Source organism: Sceloporus occidentalis, unplaced genomic scaffold (genome assembly GCF_023333645.1).
Source record: "Sceloporus occidentalis isolate IW3139 unplaced genomic scaffold, rSceOcc1.0.p SCAF_26, whole genome shotgun sequence".
NCBI classification, from domain to species: domain Eukaryota; kingdom Metazoa; phylum Chordata; class Lepidosauria; order Squamata; family Phrynosomatidae; genus Sceloporus; species Sceloporus occidentalis.
In genome coordinates, this window is record NW_028317006.1 from 13,927,509 (window position 1) to 13,947,739 (window position 20,231).

General features: G+C 41.5%; 1 protein-coding gene across 1 annotated transcript; it reads right to left on the bottom strand.

The window, feature by feature from the left end:
- Positions 1–10,397: 10,397 nt before the first annotated feature.
- LOC149300213 (PH and SEC7 domain-containing protein 1-like) lies at positions 10,398–19,430 on the bottom strand. The gene is made up of 15 exons (XM_089485661.1): positions 18,495–19,430; positions 17,732–17,789; positions 16,496–16,640; positions 15,828–15,959; positions 15,358–15,438; positions 14,896–15,008; positions 14,694–14,752; positions 14,368–14,457; positions 14,193–14,236; positions 13,866–14,035; positions 12,671–12,741; positions 12,337–12,482; positions 11,315–11,459; positions 11,084–11,227; positions 10,398–10,655 (listed from the first exon to the last, which is right to left on the bottom strand). Exons 1-15 carry the CDS (start codon positions 19,428–19,430, stop codon positions 10,398–10,400), a joined length of 2,592 nt encoding a protein of 863 aa, XP_089341787.1.
- Between the last annotated feature and the right edge of the window lie 801 nt (positions 19,431–20,231).

A 20,231-nucleotide genomic window follows, 5' to 3' on the forward strand; every position in this document is an offset into this window, starting at 1 on the left:
TTATTTAATAACAATCAGTCCCATGTGCTGCTTAGCTGTCAAATATGCCTAACATGGGTTCATATTTGCCCGGGTATAAAAGACCGTTCTTACCAATCCGTTTACCTAAGTGAGTCTCCACCGAACTTCACCAGATGGTCTTGTTGATCTGTAACAATGCATGGAACTGAGGTTCTTACAGGATTCTGGGGGCATCTCTGCACACTTTACCAGATTGAAGCATTTGTGTATATACCTAACTTACAGAAAAAAATGTAAATACAATATTTGTAAAGCAAAATATTTTAAATAAAAAAGCATGATGATAAATGTGGCTGGTGGTGTTTCTGGACAGGACTTCGAGAAGATAATAGTCTGAATATATCAATGGAGTAATTACGTTTCACTCCATTTTGGGTTCACAGTATTGGGAGTAACCATGTTTTTTTTAACATATCTCTGATAAGGCGGCCTTTACAATAATATTAGTTTAGAAGCCTGTAGGATATTTGTACCATGCATAATCCTGATTAAAAGCACCGAAAAAAAACACCTGAGTGCCCAAATTGCTATTTCACTTAGACAAAACATTAACTGAGTATGTCAAACAAATGAACCAGAACTGATCCATCATCGGCTAAAGGTTTAGTCACATAAAAACAACAGGGGAACTCATAAGAAGCTTTTTGTGACAACTTTTTGTGTCACGTGACAAGCAATCCCTAAAAAACGATTAAAGAGTTTAAGGGAGGGAAGGTTTGGACATTCAACAATCATAAGAATTGAGTTTCCAAAGCTGCATATAGTTTAAAAAGTGCTGATTTGAGAAGATTAGATGGAACAGCATCTTCAATAATAGTTAACTAACTGGATAGGGCTGGCCAGGGGGTCAATTGCCCCTTGGGCTAATCCAAAAGTCTTTAAGCAGGTGAAATGATCTGGCTCACTTGCGGAGGCAGGAGGATAGTGGTGGCCATGTAACGCAACATTACCGGACTCTGCGGTAATATTAAGGTGTTTTAGGTGTGAGGCGCAGAAGTGTGAGAGTGAACGTGTGTGCGTTAGTGTGTATGTCACCTACCAGGGGAGGGGGGGCACTCAGCTTTATCTGCCCCTTGGGCCATAATGTGCCAGCCCTCCTGTTCCTTCCTGTATAGTTGCATCAGATTACAAACTATTTGGCACTCTAGTGCCAAAATTTGATCTAGAGTCTGTGTTCCTTCTTTATGTATTCACCGTGTGGTTGAGAGAATCAGTTTGGACAGAACCAAAATGTACACAAAACCAAGGAGTATAAATTGTTAAAGAACGTTCCACACACATTATTGAGAGATAACCTGCTGTGATTCATTCCCACGCCTCCACAAGAGGGGCATTACAGGGGACAGGACACTTGGCAGGTATGTACATTAAAGAATATGCTAGAACTATTTGCAGGGAATTCTGGGATATGCCACAAAGGATAATATGAGGAATTCTGGATGAAGTGTAGTAAGGTCTATCCAACTGTATTTACTAAACTGCTTGCAAAAGAACTGAACTCCTCAAATCAACTTCGCCATGCAATATGAAGCGAGCCTCCTGCAAGAAGATAAAAGTGAAACTCCGTATAACTCAAAGTAAATGGCAGGAGATGTCAACTTCACCAGTTTACTTGTCCATCAAGTTCAGTCTTTGCCGTATCTGTTACCCAGTGGTGTATTTGCCTTTGGCACTAGGAGAGGTCTAGGGCAGCACCCCCAGCCGCCATCTTGCTACCGTAGACCTAGGCCGGGATACGTCACTGTAGTGACCACAGGTGTTGAGGTACAAACTCTTAGAGGAACAAGAAGTGTTCGGTTGAGTTGGTGAAATGTCTGCAAGACTCCTCCATGTTAGCTAGTTACGTAGCCCCCGAACATCAGCGTCCAACTTCTTAGTGAGGGGGGCTGGGAGTTCTAAACAGAAGTATTGGATATTTGGATGTTTGTCCCCAAATACCCTGGTACTTCGGTATCCACCGTCTTCATCAGCAGGACTCATGCACACATTATCACTTATATGTTACAGTTATGCCTCTGTTTCTGGTTATCTTGTTGAGCAGTATATCGCATGATGAAACACGGCACACGGCACAACGAGTCGGGGCATTTAGTCAGCAAATATTAATTACGAAAGAACCAAAGATATATATATATATACGTGTGTGTGTGCATGGAATGGCGAGCGGAGGTATCGGGAGCAGGGGTCTCAGGCGAGGCTGCAGTAACCTGAGTGTGGAAGCTGCAGGGAGTTGGCAGGGAGCTGCGTGATGCTGCATTATGGGACAGGCTCCTTAGAGAGCTGTGATCATTCATGTGCTGAGAACTCATTAGGAATAAATCAAAGCAGTAACCGCAGGAAGCAGAAACATTACACCCACCATTCAGCACAGCCCCCTCTCATACTCCTTTCTCCCCCCTTCCTTCTTATAAGAATCAGAATATTCTCTCCCCCCCTCCTTGATGATAATGGCGAGCTGGATGCACACAAGCCATATTGCTACTTTTCACTACCCCCCTCTTAAACAGGCAAACCTTTCATTTCCAGAATGGTCTGGTATGCGCTGTAAGCGAATAAGCCAGACTCTCCTTCTGGCATTGAAAGTGTTAATGGCGCAACACACACACACACACACTAAAATCTACTTCTCAGTTAACATACAAAAAAACCCACTTTATTGTGAACTAAGGGTCTACTGCGCTACCCGCCCAATATAATGTCAGCGGTTGGTTAAAAGAGCCGGGATTAAGAGTGATGGGAGTCAGTTAAGGAAAGGTGGTGATTTTTGTTTTTGGGAGGGGGTAGGGGGGGATTAATATTTGCAAATAAAGGTTGACGAAGCAGAAAATAAAAAAAGCAAATCATACAGATGTGCCAATTTTCAGGATCATTGCTCTGCCTGCCCTCTTTCCGTGGTAAGAAAGGGGAAGGGGGGTTCCCTTGGGAAGGTAAGGAACAAAACAGGGAATATCCGCCTTTTTTCATAGACAGACCTTCACAAATAGCAGAAATCACGTTCCGTTAGAGGAAACATAGCTCTGTTATGGATAGTAATTGGGGGTGCTTGACCCTGAAGCCCTGACGCTCTAATACATGATCAAACATATTTACAGGGGATATGAAAAAGGCCAAACCATCTAGAATAGCCGAAACGGTCATATCTGCCATCGCAGTCTATATATACTCGCTATCCAGTGGGATATAGATATTCTGGAGAGAATCCAGAGAAGGGCTACTGAAATGAGAAATGGCTAACTAAATAAAACATATCAGGAACGACTATATGATCTCAATGCGTACAGCTCAGAGGGAAGAGTGCGAGGGAGAGGCGATAGAAACATTTAAATACACAACGCAGAAGATTGAAGGATACCTAAAAACAAATGACAAATGTAAGTACAAGAGGTCAGAGTCTAAATCTAGAAGGTCAGAGGCACAGATGTAAGAAGCACTTCTTCATTGAATGAGTGGTAGATAAGCGGGACAGCCTCCCTGCAGAAGTGGTAAAGGTCAATACAGTGAAGAGATTGATACATGCATTGGATTGGCGAAGTCCACACTGAAAATAAAAAAACCTGTATGTTTTAGGTCTGGATGGGGTGAACAGTTGCTGTTCTCTAATGTCACCCCTTCTTACGGGTTTTGCACTGTGACCTTCTGTGTTCCAGGAGATCCCCCTGTAAACAAAGCAATCCCATCGTATCTCATTACCCATTCACTTCCACCTCCTGGGTCCTGCTTGGCTGCCCAAAAACAAAGGCTTTCTTTACTGTTTCTCTTTGTCTGAACACAGGACTTCACTTTTTAGTTTTTCTGCGCAGACGTTAACCCCATCTGTGCCAGAGGGGTGGCGCAGAAAGGGTTAAAGAGACAACCTTTCCCACAGCGGACTGCAGCAGCACTTAGACTTTATTCCTTTATTTCTAATAAACAGTAAATGACAATTGTCACCTATATGTATAACGCCTGACCCGGGCAGGACCACCACACCTCGGCAAATGCCAACCGTAAATTAAATTCGTAATTCTTCAGCTTTAGCCGCTTTTGTCTGTTTACCTGTAACGCTCAGAATCAGTAGTAGAGAAAACGTACAACATACAGGGAGCCCCTTAACTCCGCACCTGTGTTATTCTATACGTTACAGAGCGTTATAAATGAAATGCTGATACCGGTGCAGCACGGTGTGGTATCGATTTCTTTATCGAGGAAAAGTGAAGATGAAGTTTGAATTTGGTAAAGAAATGTAAGGAATAAAATGCGTTCTTTCACTTTTCCCAGGATTGTAGTCTATATACCGTGCGTCCATCGTGATTCCCTTTTGGTGAGTGATGTGAGCCGTCTCTCTTCTTTACCATCGCACTTTACCAGTTCGCTCTCTCATTATCGGTTGTCTACCATTTCCAGAATTCTGCCAATAAAACTCTGCTCAGGTGTAGGAACAACAGGCATTTCAGCAACTGCTCCACAGACGCTAATTACCCCCATAAACCTTGGACACTTATTACTGCAGCTCGTTGCAATTCCGGCGCCCTTCTTGGCCATTCCACGACTTCTGAATCTCTCTCTAAAACAGCCACCCATCCCAGCTCAGCTGCCCATCTACTATGCCCATTTCCCACGATGTAGAGACTAAGACCTTAATCAGTCCTTGGTCTTTTCTTACGTTCAGGATCGCCTTATGCCTATCCCATGCATGGTTAAATCCTCTTACTGTTTTTGCCTCTAACACTTCTGCTGGGATGCTGCACCATTAATCTACCACTCAATCAGTAAAACCTCTAGTTTTACATTATGATCTTTTTTTATTTAACACATCTCCTCTTTCGAAATAAACTTCCCTCCTGTTAAATCTCGCTATGTATTTAAAATTTCTATCACATCTGCCCTCTCTCTTTTATCCTCCAAGCTATACATAATAGGGTCTCTTATTCTTCCCTGATAATTTCTCTCCTGCAAAGCATTCACCATTTTTGTAGCCCTCCTCTGAACTCTCTCCAATATATCAATATCCTTCTGGAGATGGGGGTCTCCAGACATGTACGCAATACTCTAGGAGAGCCCTGAGCAGAGATCTGTTGCCATTCAACCAAGCACCCTGTGACGCTTTATTGAATCGCCTGCTTACCTTTAAGTCATCAGAAATAATTACTTCTAAGTCCCTCTCTTCTGTTGTCACTGACAGTACAGCGTCCCCAATTTTTACATCCCAAGTGCATTATTTTACATTTATCAACATTAAACTGCAGCTGCCACATTCTAGTTTTAAAAGATAACTAGATCTTCTTTAATGGAGACACTTAAAAGTTACACTTAATTAAGCACCAGCTCTTAAAAAGTAATTATAATAATGCAGCCATGCTAATGGTGGGGAAATAGTGTCCTCTTGGATTTCTACATGTTCTTCAGCACTTTCGTAAAAGTGCTTTAAGTTCTGTAACTGGTTAGTGTGTTACAACTTCTTTAGGCTGACGTGGTGATATTCCATTGCACCATTATTTAGCGATAATGCAAAAAGGAGACTTTCCATGAATTATCATGGCTTTGCCTTTGGTGGAAGCCGATGGGATGTCAGAGATGGCAAACCTCAAGCTAAATAACTTGAAAATGGAAAAAAAAACCCTCAAGTGATGTCGCGTTCAGTGGTGGATTCACTTATGGGATTAATCTCGGGCGCATACCTCCCAAGTGTCCCATTTACAGTCCAGATTTTCAAGCACTGCCCCAGGAAGTTGCCCCACTCGCCCGCTTTTGCAGTTAGCGGAGATCATAGGACCCACCGAGATGTAAAATCAAAAGAATGGGATGCTCGTTTGCAGCACTGTAATCACAACTCCCATGTGGCCACCCTGCAACGTGAAGCAGAGCGCTGCGGTATGATGTCATAACCTGAAGTTCTCTTTCAATTCATCTTGAAATGAATGAATGGATGGATTAGCTAGTTATCCACCCAAGGGGTGAGATATAGGCAGGATAAAGTGAAGCATGAGTGGGGATAACATTCACTTCCCATTCCGACACGGTGTGACATCAGAATGATACGGAGGATTGACAATTTGAAATAAATTTGCCCTGCTGTTGGGCAGATTGTCTAGAACCATGTCTGCTCAGTAAGATAGACAATTTGATTATTCGAATTGCCCGTCTTTTTTTTTTTCCAATCAATGGGCAAAATTAAAGTCATAACATTTCCTGGAGGGGGGGCAGTTTCCCACTTTGGGTACCTGATATATTGGGAGGCATGCAAATGTGAGTTCGCCTTTTAAGTAGTACTGTGTGCTTAGCTCCCTAGGTTTCGTCTTCCCTGGGTGTCCTCCCTTACTGCTCTCCAGTGTCGCCTCTCCTAGCCGGGCTGCGGACCTAATGGAGCGGTGACATCCCGCTATGACATCAGACAATCATTGCGTGAAGAAATTCCCAGAAACAACAACGCAATTAGCTGCCTTTACTGCAAAACATGGCTTCAGCGTGGGGCGTCAGACACCATTGGATGTTATTGTAATTTATACCTACCTTTATGTCACAAGGTGTGTTGTGAGAAACTGGAGCTACGTTAGCCCAAGGGAAAATGGAAGTTGATCCCTTATATTGGGCCAACGTCTAGGCTCCTCAATCAAGGGATGCAGAAAAGTTACCAGCCATGGTGTACTTGCTGACTAAAAGTCACGTTATGCTGGACAACCGGGTGGTAACGGGAAATGACACACAATAACACAAACGCATACTGCTCCAGGTAGCCAGAAATCCAGGCAAGCAGAAAGAGGCAATTCCTACCGTGTCAGCCCTTCCCGTTACCCCATATTTCTGAAGACTCTTAACTTCTTATATTTAAACTATTTCCATCAGCCAGGTAACAACACATAGAAGAAGCTCCAAAAAGGATTTAGTTATGACTTCTAGGGGACTCGGTTATAAAAACGGCCTGAAGTGGCTTCCTTGGAGGGAGTTTTTGGCCTTGACTTGGGTGGCTTTATTGACGAACCCCCCAACTTGGACGTGTGGCGACTGGGACTTCTCCCCCGCCTATGGGGTGATCCTACTTTTTGACCTTTGACCTTCCTCTAGGTTACCATCTATTTGGTGAACCAACCTTCCATTTATTTCCGTGCATTGTTAGTTTTCCCTTTTTGTTTTTACCTATGTTTTTGTTTTGTTATCCATTTTGATGTTCCTCCTACTCAGTCCTCTGTGCTGCCTATCTAGTGGGACTTCTGTTTATTGGACCTGAATGCATTGTGACTGTTATTGTTGGTTGTCATTCTTAGCGGTATCTGATGTACGATGTCCGCGTATGCTGTCCACATGCGAACTGCCTTTCTCTTCTGTCTACCTTGCCTGATGTACACTGTTTTGATACAATGCCTGTTGTACCGGTCCTCATGATCCTTGCAGTATTTCTTTCAATAAAAGGAGATTTGAGAAAAAAGAAGCTCCATAAAAGATCTGCTGTGTATCCACCGATTGGAACAGCATCTTTAACATAGGAACAGAGCTGTACATATAGATTCTTCTCGAACGATGTTGTATATAGGGGTAACGCGACGGGTGATTGAGAGAAGGGACATAGTGCTATGTATAGTAGGAGCAGCGCGGCCAGAAGCGTGTATACTTTAATACTATGTGAATTTTGGAAGCGCTGTGGGGTACAGGTCCTAGCGGTAAAACCGATCATTCTACAGGACGGAGGTTACCGCTGGGAGACGGACACGCAGCACGGCTCAGGTTCCGAGTCACAGAGTTAGTTCTTGTGTAACTAAGGTACTTTAGTCAACAACACTTAGATGTGCCTTTTAATTGCTTAAAAGGTTACGCAATCTCAGTGATACGTCAAACGCTTCCACAAGTCGAGCATTAAACAAACATCTTCGTCATTTGTTCCCGATCAGTGCCACCATAAGATTTATACTCACAATGTCTGGTTTGACTTTCAAAAGCATCCCTAGGACACTATTAAAGAAATAGCATCCCCAAATTATATATATATATATATATATATATATATATATATATATAAAAACAAAAACAAACAAAAAAAAAATTATATATATATATATATATATATATATATATATATATACACACACACACATTATATTCTGTGCAATATGAGGCACTGGAGGCGCCATCCTGTAATCCTAGGAAAACGGCATAGGATTAAATATATCCTAAATTCAATAAACAGCATCCCATATATATGAAAAATGTGAGAATGATTAGCAAAGTCCTCCTGTAAAAATAGGACTGTAAGATATTTTTTGACATATTAAGAATTATTGTTGTATGAAAAAACATAAAAGAACTGCCAAAGAGATTGGAATATATAGAACTGCCATACAACTGTCCCTTTAAATATTACGACCAATAAGAAACCCTCAAAAATACTATATATATTTTTTGTACCGTGTTATACAGCGTTTGGTGTGCACATCTGCTTTATTTTCTATCATATAATTTCAGGATAAAATAAAAATACAAGGAAACTATACGTAATCCGCGATGTTAATTACGGTACTTAGGGATGTGCCGAGAATTTCTGTTCATACTCTCTTTTAAGGTTTGCTGACTGACCCTGTCTGAATCGCTAGTATAGTAAACCAAGACACTGGGTTTTTTTTGGATTTGCCAAGATTTTATCACTTTTTAATTTTTGCTAATCTTCTACCATTCCATGACCAAGTCCATACATTTTCTGAAGAGGGCCGACCATACCGCGTCTGATGTCAGCTTTATCCATGCTTCTAGAATGAGTTCCAGTGAATATCTGGATATATTTGAATATGGTCCCTCTTCTGGTATTGAACAGACCCAGATTCTAGATTTTTTTTTTCTGTGCTCCAATAAAAAAAAACACACAAAGAAAAAGTCTAAATATACTTATTTATTGATTTTCCAGTGCAAAATGCAGGAGCACCAAGGCCCTGCTGTGAAAATCTCAAATTCTACATTTAGTACCTGAGAAGCAGAGTGCGAAGCAGATTTTTTTTGGAAACAAAAAGTCCATTTCATACACCACATACAAGGAATGTACATGGAAAAGCATTCTTCATTCTGTGGAACTAAAACCCCCAAAACCCGTAAAAATATCAGCAAAAAGGAATAGCTCGTGTTCCCATACGGCACGGACCAGTAGGACATGTATAGATTCTTACTGGTTTATGGTCTTGCTTAGCAAGCAGTCTAAATAACATTGCATGAAAGTGCGTGGAAAGCGAAGAAAGGCACTCGTTATCTTCGAGACATTGAATGATCCAGCGGAGGAAATATCGGGACACGAAGTATAGCCAAGAAGGACACATCCGTTATTTTTGAAGTAATGAAGTAGACGCAGGAACGTAAAACACACAACACACAGGAGAAGCAGAACCGGGCAGGTCCAGCATTCTGTTGGATGATCCATGTTGAGTTTGTTTCTATTGAACGGATAGAATGATACATCACCTTTCTTGTGTCAATAGCATTAACTTGCTGTGGATTAGCCGGCCTCTCACCTATTTGAATTATTTGTCATCGACAAACTGGCTTTTCTTCAGTGATTTAGTCAATGTCTCAATAAATTAACTCGGTATTTATGTGGCTGCTATGAGCTCACACTCATTGTAATGTGCATCACATCTCAATAGCCAATACTGCCCCCTAATGGGCACACAGACGCAGGGCCGTACGAGCGACCACTAAACTCGACCACGAGAGAGAGAGAGGCGTTTTGATCGGATATTGCGGATCCCTAATATCCAAGTCAGTGTGAGATGTTTCCACCAAAACACAATAGGGAGCGTAGAATCCTGCTTTTTTTTTTTTTTGCTTATACGGTACTGGGATGAAGGCTTTGACCATTTTGATTTACTGCCCGCCAGCGACCCCTTGTGAGCCGGAATGCTTGAGTAGGACTCCAATGCAGACTTAATTCAACTGTGCCATCTAGAGCTGGGTGCTGGGAGTGCCATTAAATCTGCAGAAAAAGGTATATCCCTAAAATGTAATATATAACTGCACTCCAGCACGTGTAATAGCCCTTTCTACATGATATCTAACACCGTTCTTTAAAATATGGCTTCACAGCGATCCATATGACCATCACACAAGCATCCTTAAAGCTGTGAATACCATATATTGAAAAGCTGGCAAATAGACACAAGACCAGATCCACTTATCATTGTGTCCAGAAATCTAAAACAAAACAATCCTGACCTGTGTAAGAAAACAACACTAAATATTTAAAATCCTACGAATCCTTGTATTTATTCTAAGGCTTATGTTTCTTTGGCCATCTTGAAGCTCCCGCCACTCTCTTCCTTTACAATGAATCTCCCGCAGCGTACCAAAGTGAAGCTCTCGTGAGCACAGGGAGGGATTCTGTAGAGGAGATGTTTAAAGGTCCATTTGAGGAGATGACACTTTGGTCACACAAGGTTTTTATTGCGCTTTGGAATGATTCTACGGTAAGTTCGCCGTTCAGAGATGTTTCGTTTGACCTTTATCACCATAGGTGAACTTTCAGGATTTAGAGAGGGGCTGGAATGGGATCTCTTTAAGCCGCAGCTATCGTCTTCTTGGACCCCGTTGGACACCCCAAGAAGAGACTCCCAAATACTGAGGTCGTCGCAGCCTTTCTGCATCCGCAGGGCCAACAGCTTCACGTATGTCTCGTACCTGGATTTCTGGGAAAGCAAATGCAGACTAAAATCATAAATGGTACCTTTATAAGAGTGAAAGTAACTTTTTAGTTTTAGAAGTTTTTGGTTTTTTTAGATTTTTATTTTTTATAAAGAACCATCTATTTCTCAGTGAAATAACCAACAAGCTCATTTTCATTCAGGAAAAACCTGACGACGGGCCTTCATAATGTATTAGATAGTTAAGAGGTTGAAATTACAACTCTCCCTTTAGTGGATAAACCCCTAGGTGCAACATCCATGACTGAGGATACCCAGTCCTTAAATTCTATGCATGTAGGGAAAGAATACTTGCAACAAGTCATCAGCTCTAAACCAATAGCACTACAGAAATGAAACAAAAAGCACATCATGTATTTATATATGGCGAGCGCTCCGGTACTTTATTGTGATATTCTTTTGCCGTTTCCTACCTCAAAGCGCAGATATTCCCCTCTCAGATGGTAATCCTCCCAGTCTCGCGCTTTGCTCTTGGAGTCTGGAAGGTTGCGCTGATGTTCGGTCAGATCATCTGTGAAAGTGTCCATCCACGACTCGTGCGACTGAAGCTGCTCTTCCTGCAAGAGCACAACCGTCACTCACACAAAACGAGCAGACACTCCACTCTCTTCTAACAACCATGAAACTTGATTTCACCGGCTTACCAGACACAGCTTGCATGGAGCGGAGGGAAGGATTGGTCGGACGAACCTCTTCTGAGAACCAATAGCTGCTGGGAATGGTGGTGAAGAAAACATGGCTGCTACCAAGTTAATACGGGCAATCCAAGAATTCATTTCCTCCGATGTCCTAGGAAGGTCATTAAAAATATCTTAATGAGCACAGGGCTATGAGCGTATACCTTAAACCTTACACTGGCATATACTAAATACTTTGACTGCAGAGAGATTGCATTACCTTGGAATAAAATTATACATCTTTTTAGTACTGCAAGTAAAATAAATGATTTCAAACCCACAACGAAAAGCAGGCTTTAAGATGGGAGAGTCCTACAGCACCCTCAGCGACCTATACATTTCACATCGAAGGCAAAAACACAGAGGAACTAAACGAGAGCTGCTGGACAGATTTGTTGAAAACCACTGATTATGGCATAACATAGGAAAAAAAATAAAGAAAAGTTTGTAAAAATTATCACGCTGCATGGTGACCGTTAATGGGAATTCTTACCAATTTATTTTCTTACTAGTATTGGATTAAAAATATATTTCAAAAATATTTCTTCTTTTTTTTTTTTTATTAAAAAAGTCTAGTTTCACCATAATATAAGTGTTTTCAGGTTGCTGCGTATTAGCAATTTGTATGAGTTTTCGCTCTGTTATCTAAACCCAATCTTCTAGATAAACACCGTATTTACCATTGCCATAAAGAATCAGCTCAGTGTGGTGTTTGAGCATGGATGGTCACCCAAAATATCAAGACTAACAAAAATGGCTGCCTCCAGTCTACAGGGGTTTTTTTTGCAGCAAAATGTGATAAATCAATTTTTCTGTCAATGACGACCTACATTACTGTATACAGCGCTGGATTTTAGGCTCACGGAGAACACTTGTTTCCCCCTTGGACTTCCCCTTTAAATAGTACGATAGCTCCACCAAAAATCTACTCTAGATCACAGTAAAACATTAAACGTTCTGCTGTTTCCCAATCCCTTTTCGATACTCACTGCGCTTGGAAGAGAAAGACGCGCCAGTCAGCTGTCTGCAGACGGAACACGTGTGGTCTCTTGGTGTATTCACTGGCGCGCTCGGCCAGCGTGTGATGCACACTGATCACCTCCTCGGGGCACTGAAGATCGGACCTGTACTCGTCCTGCACACATAGAAAAAGAACAAAGCCATAAGGATGCGGGTACCGGCAGAGAAGGGAGTCGTTGGTGTGGCGGGAGTGAGGGTGGCTTTTTCTGTGTCTGTGACAGTGAAGAGGTAAGTGCTTCCATGCGTATCTCTGGCAAAAGAGAGGTTAGTGATCACCTCCTTGTTGTATGAAATGCTTTGTACCTTGAGAAAGATCATCACCATCCCCTTTAACACGGTATAGAAAGATTTCCAGCCTCGCTTTCCCCAGGGTGCTGCGGAAGTAAGAAAGTCAGAAGTAAGATGCAAAGCAAGGCATATATATATATATATATATATATATATATATATATATATATATATATATATATATATATATATATATATATATATATATATATATATATATATATATATATATATATATATATATATACACACACACACACATATATATTATATATATATATAAAAAAATGACAACAACCTACAGTACATTCTCTCATTTGCTGACATTTTTAACCAGCTCTCTGTGAATCCATTAACCCCCTATATCCACTCTGTCCACCCACAAGCATTATATACGATGCTGAGGTTTTTCTACAGGTCTTGTTTCTGTGTACGTGTTCTCATTTCATAACACAACAATAAGCCACTGATGTTATAACAAGCGTCTTGCACTAATAAACGATAACTGAAAAATGCAAGAGCAGTAGATCGTATTATTGTCAGCTTCAAATGCCCCCTAGGGGTCTCACCTGCGCCATTGGTGTTGCAAGGGCCTAATTTATTCCGATGTGCACCCCCATTTCCATTATGAATCTGTCCATAGACCATAAATGCCAAGACCGTTTCCAGCATGAAGTCAATAAAAGCATGCTTATTCCCATTGTAAACCACTTGCTCACCTGCAAACCCAGTACTTTGGAATTTATAACTGGGGGTCCACTGCCCTGAGTGCCTTTACACACCGGCTCCTGGCCGTTATGAAATGAGCGGCTCAAGCTCTTTGTGCTCATCCTTCCTCCCTTATTCATTCGACCGAGTCTTTTTAAACATTTCAGTACCAGCAGAAGTCAGTGCTTTTCTCGCTACGTGATATTTAATGCGATAAGCAGGGTGCGGGTAAATTATCAACGCTAACTCAGGGTACGGCAAACAGTTTTCAGGGAGAAAACCTTTGTATGTAAATGCAGCATTAGAGACAATGTTCCTTGTACTGCTGAACACCCAAACCCTTCCTATAAACAATTCTTTCATCATCACAGATTTTGCATCGTTTATATATTGAAGGGAAGACTCGATTGTCAGCTCTTTTACAACTTTACTACACCTTAGCTGGGTTTGCTGGTTTACTATTGGGAGGACAAACCGCCTCAAAAGCCTAGTGAGCACTCACTCTTTTTGCCATCAGTGTCAGCGTGCACTTTACGGTACAGCATCCCTTGTTTGTAAGTTGGAGCTTGGGGATCGGGGCAGGGAACGTCCAAGAAGGGGTTGCTTCTTTTGCGCGTCAGGGGGACGCTTTCTGGTTTGGAAACCAAGACATTCGCCAACGTCTCCTCGCTCCTGGCCAAAGAAAAAGGAAACTGCGTGAGAAACAAAGCTCCAGGACACAGTGAATAGATCCAGGAAAGAACACGAAGCGTGCGCAGCTAGGGGGCGGTAGAGACCGCAAGAATGAAACGTTACAAATCGAGGATTGTGAAAACGCAGATCCACTTACATGGCCCATTCCAGTTTTTCGTTACGGATAGAATGATACAGTCCCTGCAAAGATTATAACGGAACGCTGTGAATATCATGCAGACATACGCAAAACGGGTACATATCCCTATCTCTCTCCAGATGTTTACATTCACACACACTCACTATGCATATATAACCCATGACTCAGGTACCTTTAGAAGCTCTCTGGAAAATCTGTCTCCATCATTCATTCCATCCAGGTTATTGATGAAGTCCTGCTGGGTCATAGACTTCCCAATGTTCTGAAGAATAAAAATTTGATTAGATTGGATTTATTGAGGACATTTTGCACAAGGTAAGAAGTGCTTAGCAATCCTTTATAAGGCATTTATATATATCGGAATTTATTCATGCTCATTTAACTAGTTTGCACTATGGCTGCAAATTGACAGATGATGTCAGCATACACCCTAAACTAATATGGCAAAGATAAAAATATGAAATTATTTTTATAATCCCGGAACAGTTAGAGATTTACCTGTCCGTGTAAATCTGAGTTCAGGAGCATGAGTGCGCAGGTCAGCGTGTGTACGGCATCTGCCAAGAAACAGATTAGTGGGTACGAGGCAGCCGGCGGTGTCAGCGTGTGTATACATGCTTAACACGTGAAGAAGTGAGATCATGGGAAACCCATAAGTGGTGGGATTACGGTGAGTAGATATTCACACTTAGACGGCTACCTGCGGAGCTGAAGTCCTTGGGGTTACACCTGTGAAACCTTTTCGAGAAGTGAAATAAAACTCGTTCTCGCTCTTGAGTCTCCCCCGTCAGCACCAGCTCTTGCAGAAGAGACCTGTAATGGGAGAAGGACCATTTCATACTGCATCTGGACACAGAACCTCAAACTGCAGCTGTGCTACATATGGTCTGCTAAGAGAGAGAAACATTTACAGCCACACCAACATCTCGTGCCCTCCTGATACCTCCATACTCAGCAAAGCAACAAATGTAGCTCTGGAATGATCACACACACAAATACGACACAGAAAGAATAAGATGGTCACTGCGAGTAGAAACTATTAATACTAAAGGTTATGAAAGAGACATTTCATAAAGAGCAACGAAAGAATAAATATATATATATATATATATATACTCTTCATCACCAACATACTGTACTCAATTCAAGTTGGTTTTCTCACCTTAGAGACGCATCCAACGTTTTTCCTGTGAAGTCGAAGAGGTTGAGATACTCCTCGGCCACCATGGAGCTGAAGTCGTTACTGCAGAAGAATATTAAAACAGAAGTGAGATCGGTGGCTGATGCGGTTGCTGTATGTGAACACACACGGCTCGCTGCACATGTAACCTATGATCTGTTAATGAAGACGCTGTATAATTACATAACACAGGGTCACCGTACATATAATAGTTTGATAGGAACATAAAGTAGAACTTGCAGCATTTAGCTTTTTTTTTTATTTTTTTTGTGGCAATTTGCTGCTTTTCTTCTGAGGGTGATATGGAAAACACCAAACACCAGTCACAATATACATTTTTGCCCTTTTGAGCAACATCAGATGAGAAATACGAGACATTCCAACATCTGCCTGGGGAATGCAGAGAGCGTTCCTTCCACAGCGTATGGACAGCGCCAACCCACCCCGCTTACTTTTTTTGGAGGTACGGAGCGACCTGAGATCTCTCGAAGCCGTCCAGCTGGTATAGCCTCGTGGCCAAGCATTTTGCCGCCTCTAGATCCCGGTTGTTTGGAACGGCTTCTACGTACGTCACCTCCTCAGAGCTGCGTAAAAAAAACAAAGGAGCTGCTGACGTAAATATAACCGATACGAAGTTCTGAGTAAATCGTATTCAAGAGGAAGCAAAAGAATAAAAAAGTGCTTTCAAGTGAAAACGCGGTCATGTGATTCCAGTAATGCCCCACATAACAGTACTCCAGAGAAATGCTGCCCTTTGATGTATTTCCTGATATGAAGTCCTCTATTGTCAGACGTTCGTGAATCCAGATTAATGAATCATTCGGTAAAGTTTTAAGCATCTTAACGGTCACTTATTATATATAATAAAAAATATAATGAAGTCTAAATTATCTTTATTTTTTGTGTGTTGAGTCATTTACATTACAGCTTCTATGCATTTAGATACAGGTATATTACTTATTTTCTATTTTCTTTGTTACATATTTCTTTCCTGCTTTATATATTTTAGATGACACTATGCATGTTATTTTATTTTTTCTGGTATTCATTTCATTATTCTGCACATATCTTTTTTTTTTTTACGAGCCTAAAGAAATGCTTAATGAATACAGGCACTTACCAAGATGTGTCCAAATCCATATCTGTAGATAGACCATCAGTCTGCCCACTTATAATTTGGGGAAGGTCCTGCTGCTGTGCGGACACGGCTTCCTCTGTCTGCTGCTCCAATTCCCGTGTACACGAATGCTCCTTTTCCTTGCACCCTTGGCATACAAGATGTACACCCGGAACATCGTGGAATAGTATCCTTTCCTCTTGTGGCTGTTCTGGGGTTTGTGGAGTGGTCGGGTCGTCCATGTAAGTAGAGGATGAAGAGTGATCATGTTGAGAGTCACCCTCCAGTAATGCCGTCACCAGGGAGACATTGGAAGGAGAAAACAGCAAACCTTCCTCTTCTGTATCGGTCTCCGGACTTGGTGCTGTCAAAAGCCCAAGCATATATTAGCGCACACACACACAATTTATTTATATATATATATATACACATACACACACACACATTAGCATATTACATAACAGATATTGGAACTCATTTCCATAAATGTCTTATTTATAGTAAGTCTGTTTTTCACCTGTTTTTCTATCCAAGGCAAGGATTCACATCCTCATTAGTTTAAAGCAGAAATGCAACAGATGCACTAAAAGACCACAAAAAACCCTTTAAACGTGGTGCTATACCCAAGGGACAGCTCGATCGAAAATCCAGACCTACATGACATATTCTGGGAATAAGTAAATTAATATATTTTTTCCCCCTGATAACAGATTATGACCCTTGCTTTATTTAATAAGGATATATTATAATTTACATTTTAGTGCAGTTTTTTCTTAAATCTAAGGAACACAGGCTTATCCTTGCTTGAATTTCTTGTATTCAAGTAACATTTACTACCTTAATGTAGATCTAAAATGGGTTTAAAAATGTAATCGTAATATTTTAGGCTTAACTACATAAAAAATAAATAAAATACTTCTTGCACTTTAAAGGTGGACGCTTTTTAAGGACATATAGGAAGAGCGGGACTAGAATCACTGCTTGCTGACGCTTTACGAGTTAGTAACTTCCCTTTAAGGCCCTAAAGGCCAAGTTTGTGCCTTGAAATATTAATTTGCATGGTTTATTTATTACGGTATTCTTCTTTAATGAAGTATAACACGTTTCCCAGGCAGCTGAACTATGATGCTAGAGTTCGCACGACACGCGCAGGTGCAGCTGTCGGTTTAGAGAGGAACTGAAAGAGTAATTCAGCTGTGCGGCGAGGACAGACGCGGGTCTAGAAGACGTCTCACTTACAGGCTCCGGGCATCTTCGGCGGAGAGTCGCTCCTCACATCATCTGAACGACAGATCCTCTGGAAGACACAGATGCGCATTTTAAAAAGAAGTAACTCATACACGATGGTAACTTTGCATAAACCCGAGACATCCTCCGATGACCACCAACTTCACACAGACTGAACTTTCTATAGCGATGGACAGAGAACCCCGTCTACTTGAAGACGGTTCTAGATCTCACATATCCGACATGTTATGTGGTTCGTCTCTCTTAACCCAATGAAACTTAAAACCCGCTTCCCTTAAGGGTCATTATACTAATGTGTACAGTATCGTATTCAATACGTATTCAAATATTTATTTTCCCATGGGACTTCCCCTTTAACAATAGAAAACATAAAACAATCACTGAAAACCGGGGGGGGGGGGGGGGACAGAATATACCTAATGGGTGCTTAGATTTCTTTTTGAAAATCAGTAATTTGCATTACATTGGTTTATTTAGTGTACTGAAGTATAAAATGTAAAGGTTTCTGCATTTGGTTAGTTGATGAATATTCTTTTTTTCCACTCTCAGTCCATATAGAAACAGAAAAATAGGTTGCCCCTTAAACTAAGATTTCAGACAACCACTGAATTAATGAACCATTGCTGTAAGTATGAACTTGTAAAGAGGTTTTGAGCGTGAAGCGGGCCCCGAGTATAAAAAGTAAGCATTTGCTTAAACAAAAATCCCAAAATGATATTTACGCAGATTACACATGAATCGAGTCGCCACGTACCGCAGGGGGACCACGTGGAATGTCATAAACAGGCCATTTTGGAGCAGTCGTTCTGCCAGATAAGGACTCCCTTTCCTCAAAGTCATCTTCGAATATCTGCAGAACTTCCAATGATTCTGTATTCTGCATCTTCTGTTCCAAAACAGCGTTTGGATCCTCATATTTACTATGCAAAATGTCTTTAGAGGTTAAAGGATGCACGCAGTGCAGCACTTGACCATTTCCATCATCGGTGGTTATGAGGTCATCGGTATTAGCTCTTAGCCGATAGCATGGTTGGGTACTGGGGTGAGTGAGGTGCGAGGAGGGAGCATGACTGAATATAGGATTGTCACAAAACAAGCTCTCGTCTTCTACCTCTTCTTCACAGCAGAACGTCTCGTAGTTTTCAAAGGGTTCCTCCTCTGCCCCGTCATCTAGCAGACCTGTAGAGGGAGAGTCTAGGCATGGCAGAGGGCTTCTGATTTCAGGAGGAGATATCTCAGGGATGTTTATGTGCTTCTCTTTTTTTTCAAGTTCATCTTGGAGATCTAAAACGCACAACTGAGCCCGGAGCATGCTCTCCCAAAACAAATCCTGTGCCGAACTGCTCTTTGCTTTCGCCGCGTCTTGGGTGTTCAACTTGGTCGGTTTCTGAAAAGAAGATGAAGAGTCTACCCTCCTCCCCAAATTGTCAACACGGACATTGTCTTTGCCTTTGCAGGGCAACTCAGTATTGGAAAGCGTAACGAAACCATCACATGTAGCTGCCTTCTTGTTACAGCCATGATCATCCCACTTAGACTTCTCCTGGTTAAGGTCACTGCGAGCTGATGCGGCAAATTCAAACATTATGTCCGGTTGCGGAGCACTGTCCTCGTGGCGGTCTGTGGATCTTGTCTCATTACGCATAGGCAAGTCATCCTCATCGTCCAAGCAGAGCTGCAGTTTTTCCATTTCACTTTGTTCATTTGTCTTTGGAGTTTCTGGTCCAGTAGATGGTTTAAAGTTCTTCTGGGGTTTGGCCCATCTTGCTAAGTTGTGCTAAATGCTGGTCTTTGAGAGTAGGGCTCATCTGCGTTAACATCTTGTGCTTTGCCCTGAAAAACATGGGGGGAAAAAAAGACAAATAGAAAGAATTGGTTAATAGTTAATCCTAGCGAGGCAGAAGTAGCAGAATATGAAATTTGGTTGTCAATTCCAAACATGTTTAAGACGATTTTAGGGTTTTCAGAGAAACAGTCATTTAAATACTGTAGCTTCTGGCATCGTTACTTAACTCTATCAATACCTTCTGTTTTTTTCAGGATATTGCTTTATTTAACAGAAATATTTCCTTTAACAGTAAAGAACTAATCATCACTATAGAGTACAGTGATAATTTGTAGCAAAACTGGCATACTTACTCCCTGCCCTGAACGGACCTTACCAGCATCGCCCATATTAAAGGCTCTGCTTATTTTATCTCACTGCCGCCCGTGTTTAAACTCCTACTACTGTATTTGCTCGATTATAAGACGACCCCCCAAAATTTGAATATTAATTTAGGAAAAAAAGAAAAAAAGTTTTACTAGTAAATATTAATTCACATGTAAACTATTTTTTCATATTTAATAAAAACTATGATTGAAAAAAATGCATTTCTTGTTTTTATTTGCCAACCTGCCCCCCAGACTCTGCCCCCCAGACTCTGCCCCCCAGACTCTGCCCCCCAGACTTAACCCCCGTGCTTCAGACTCCCTGGTGTCTAGTGGGGGC

What these genes read in the sequence shown, in the direction of transcription:
- LOC149300213 (XM_089485661.1), bottom strand. Translation starts at nt 19,430, where the DNA reads ATGGAAAAACTGCAGCTCTGCTTGGACGATGAGGATGACTTGCCTATG. An exon ending in ATGGATTTGGACACATCTTG is followed by an intron (nt 15,960 to 16,495) that starts GTAAGTGCCTGT and finishes TTTTTTACGCAG; the next exon opens with CTCTGAGGAGGTGACGTACG. An exon ending in TGGTGATGATCTTTCTCAAG is followed by an intron (nt 12,483 to 12,670) that starts GTACAAAGCATT and finishes CTATGTGTGCAG; the next exon opens with GACGAGTACAGGTCCGATCT.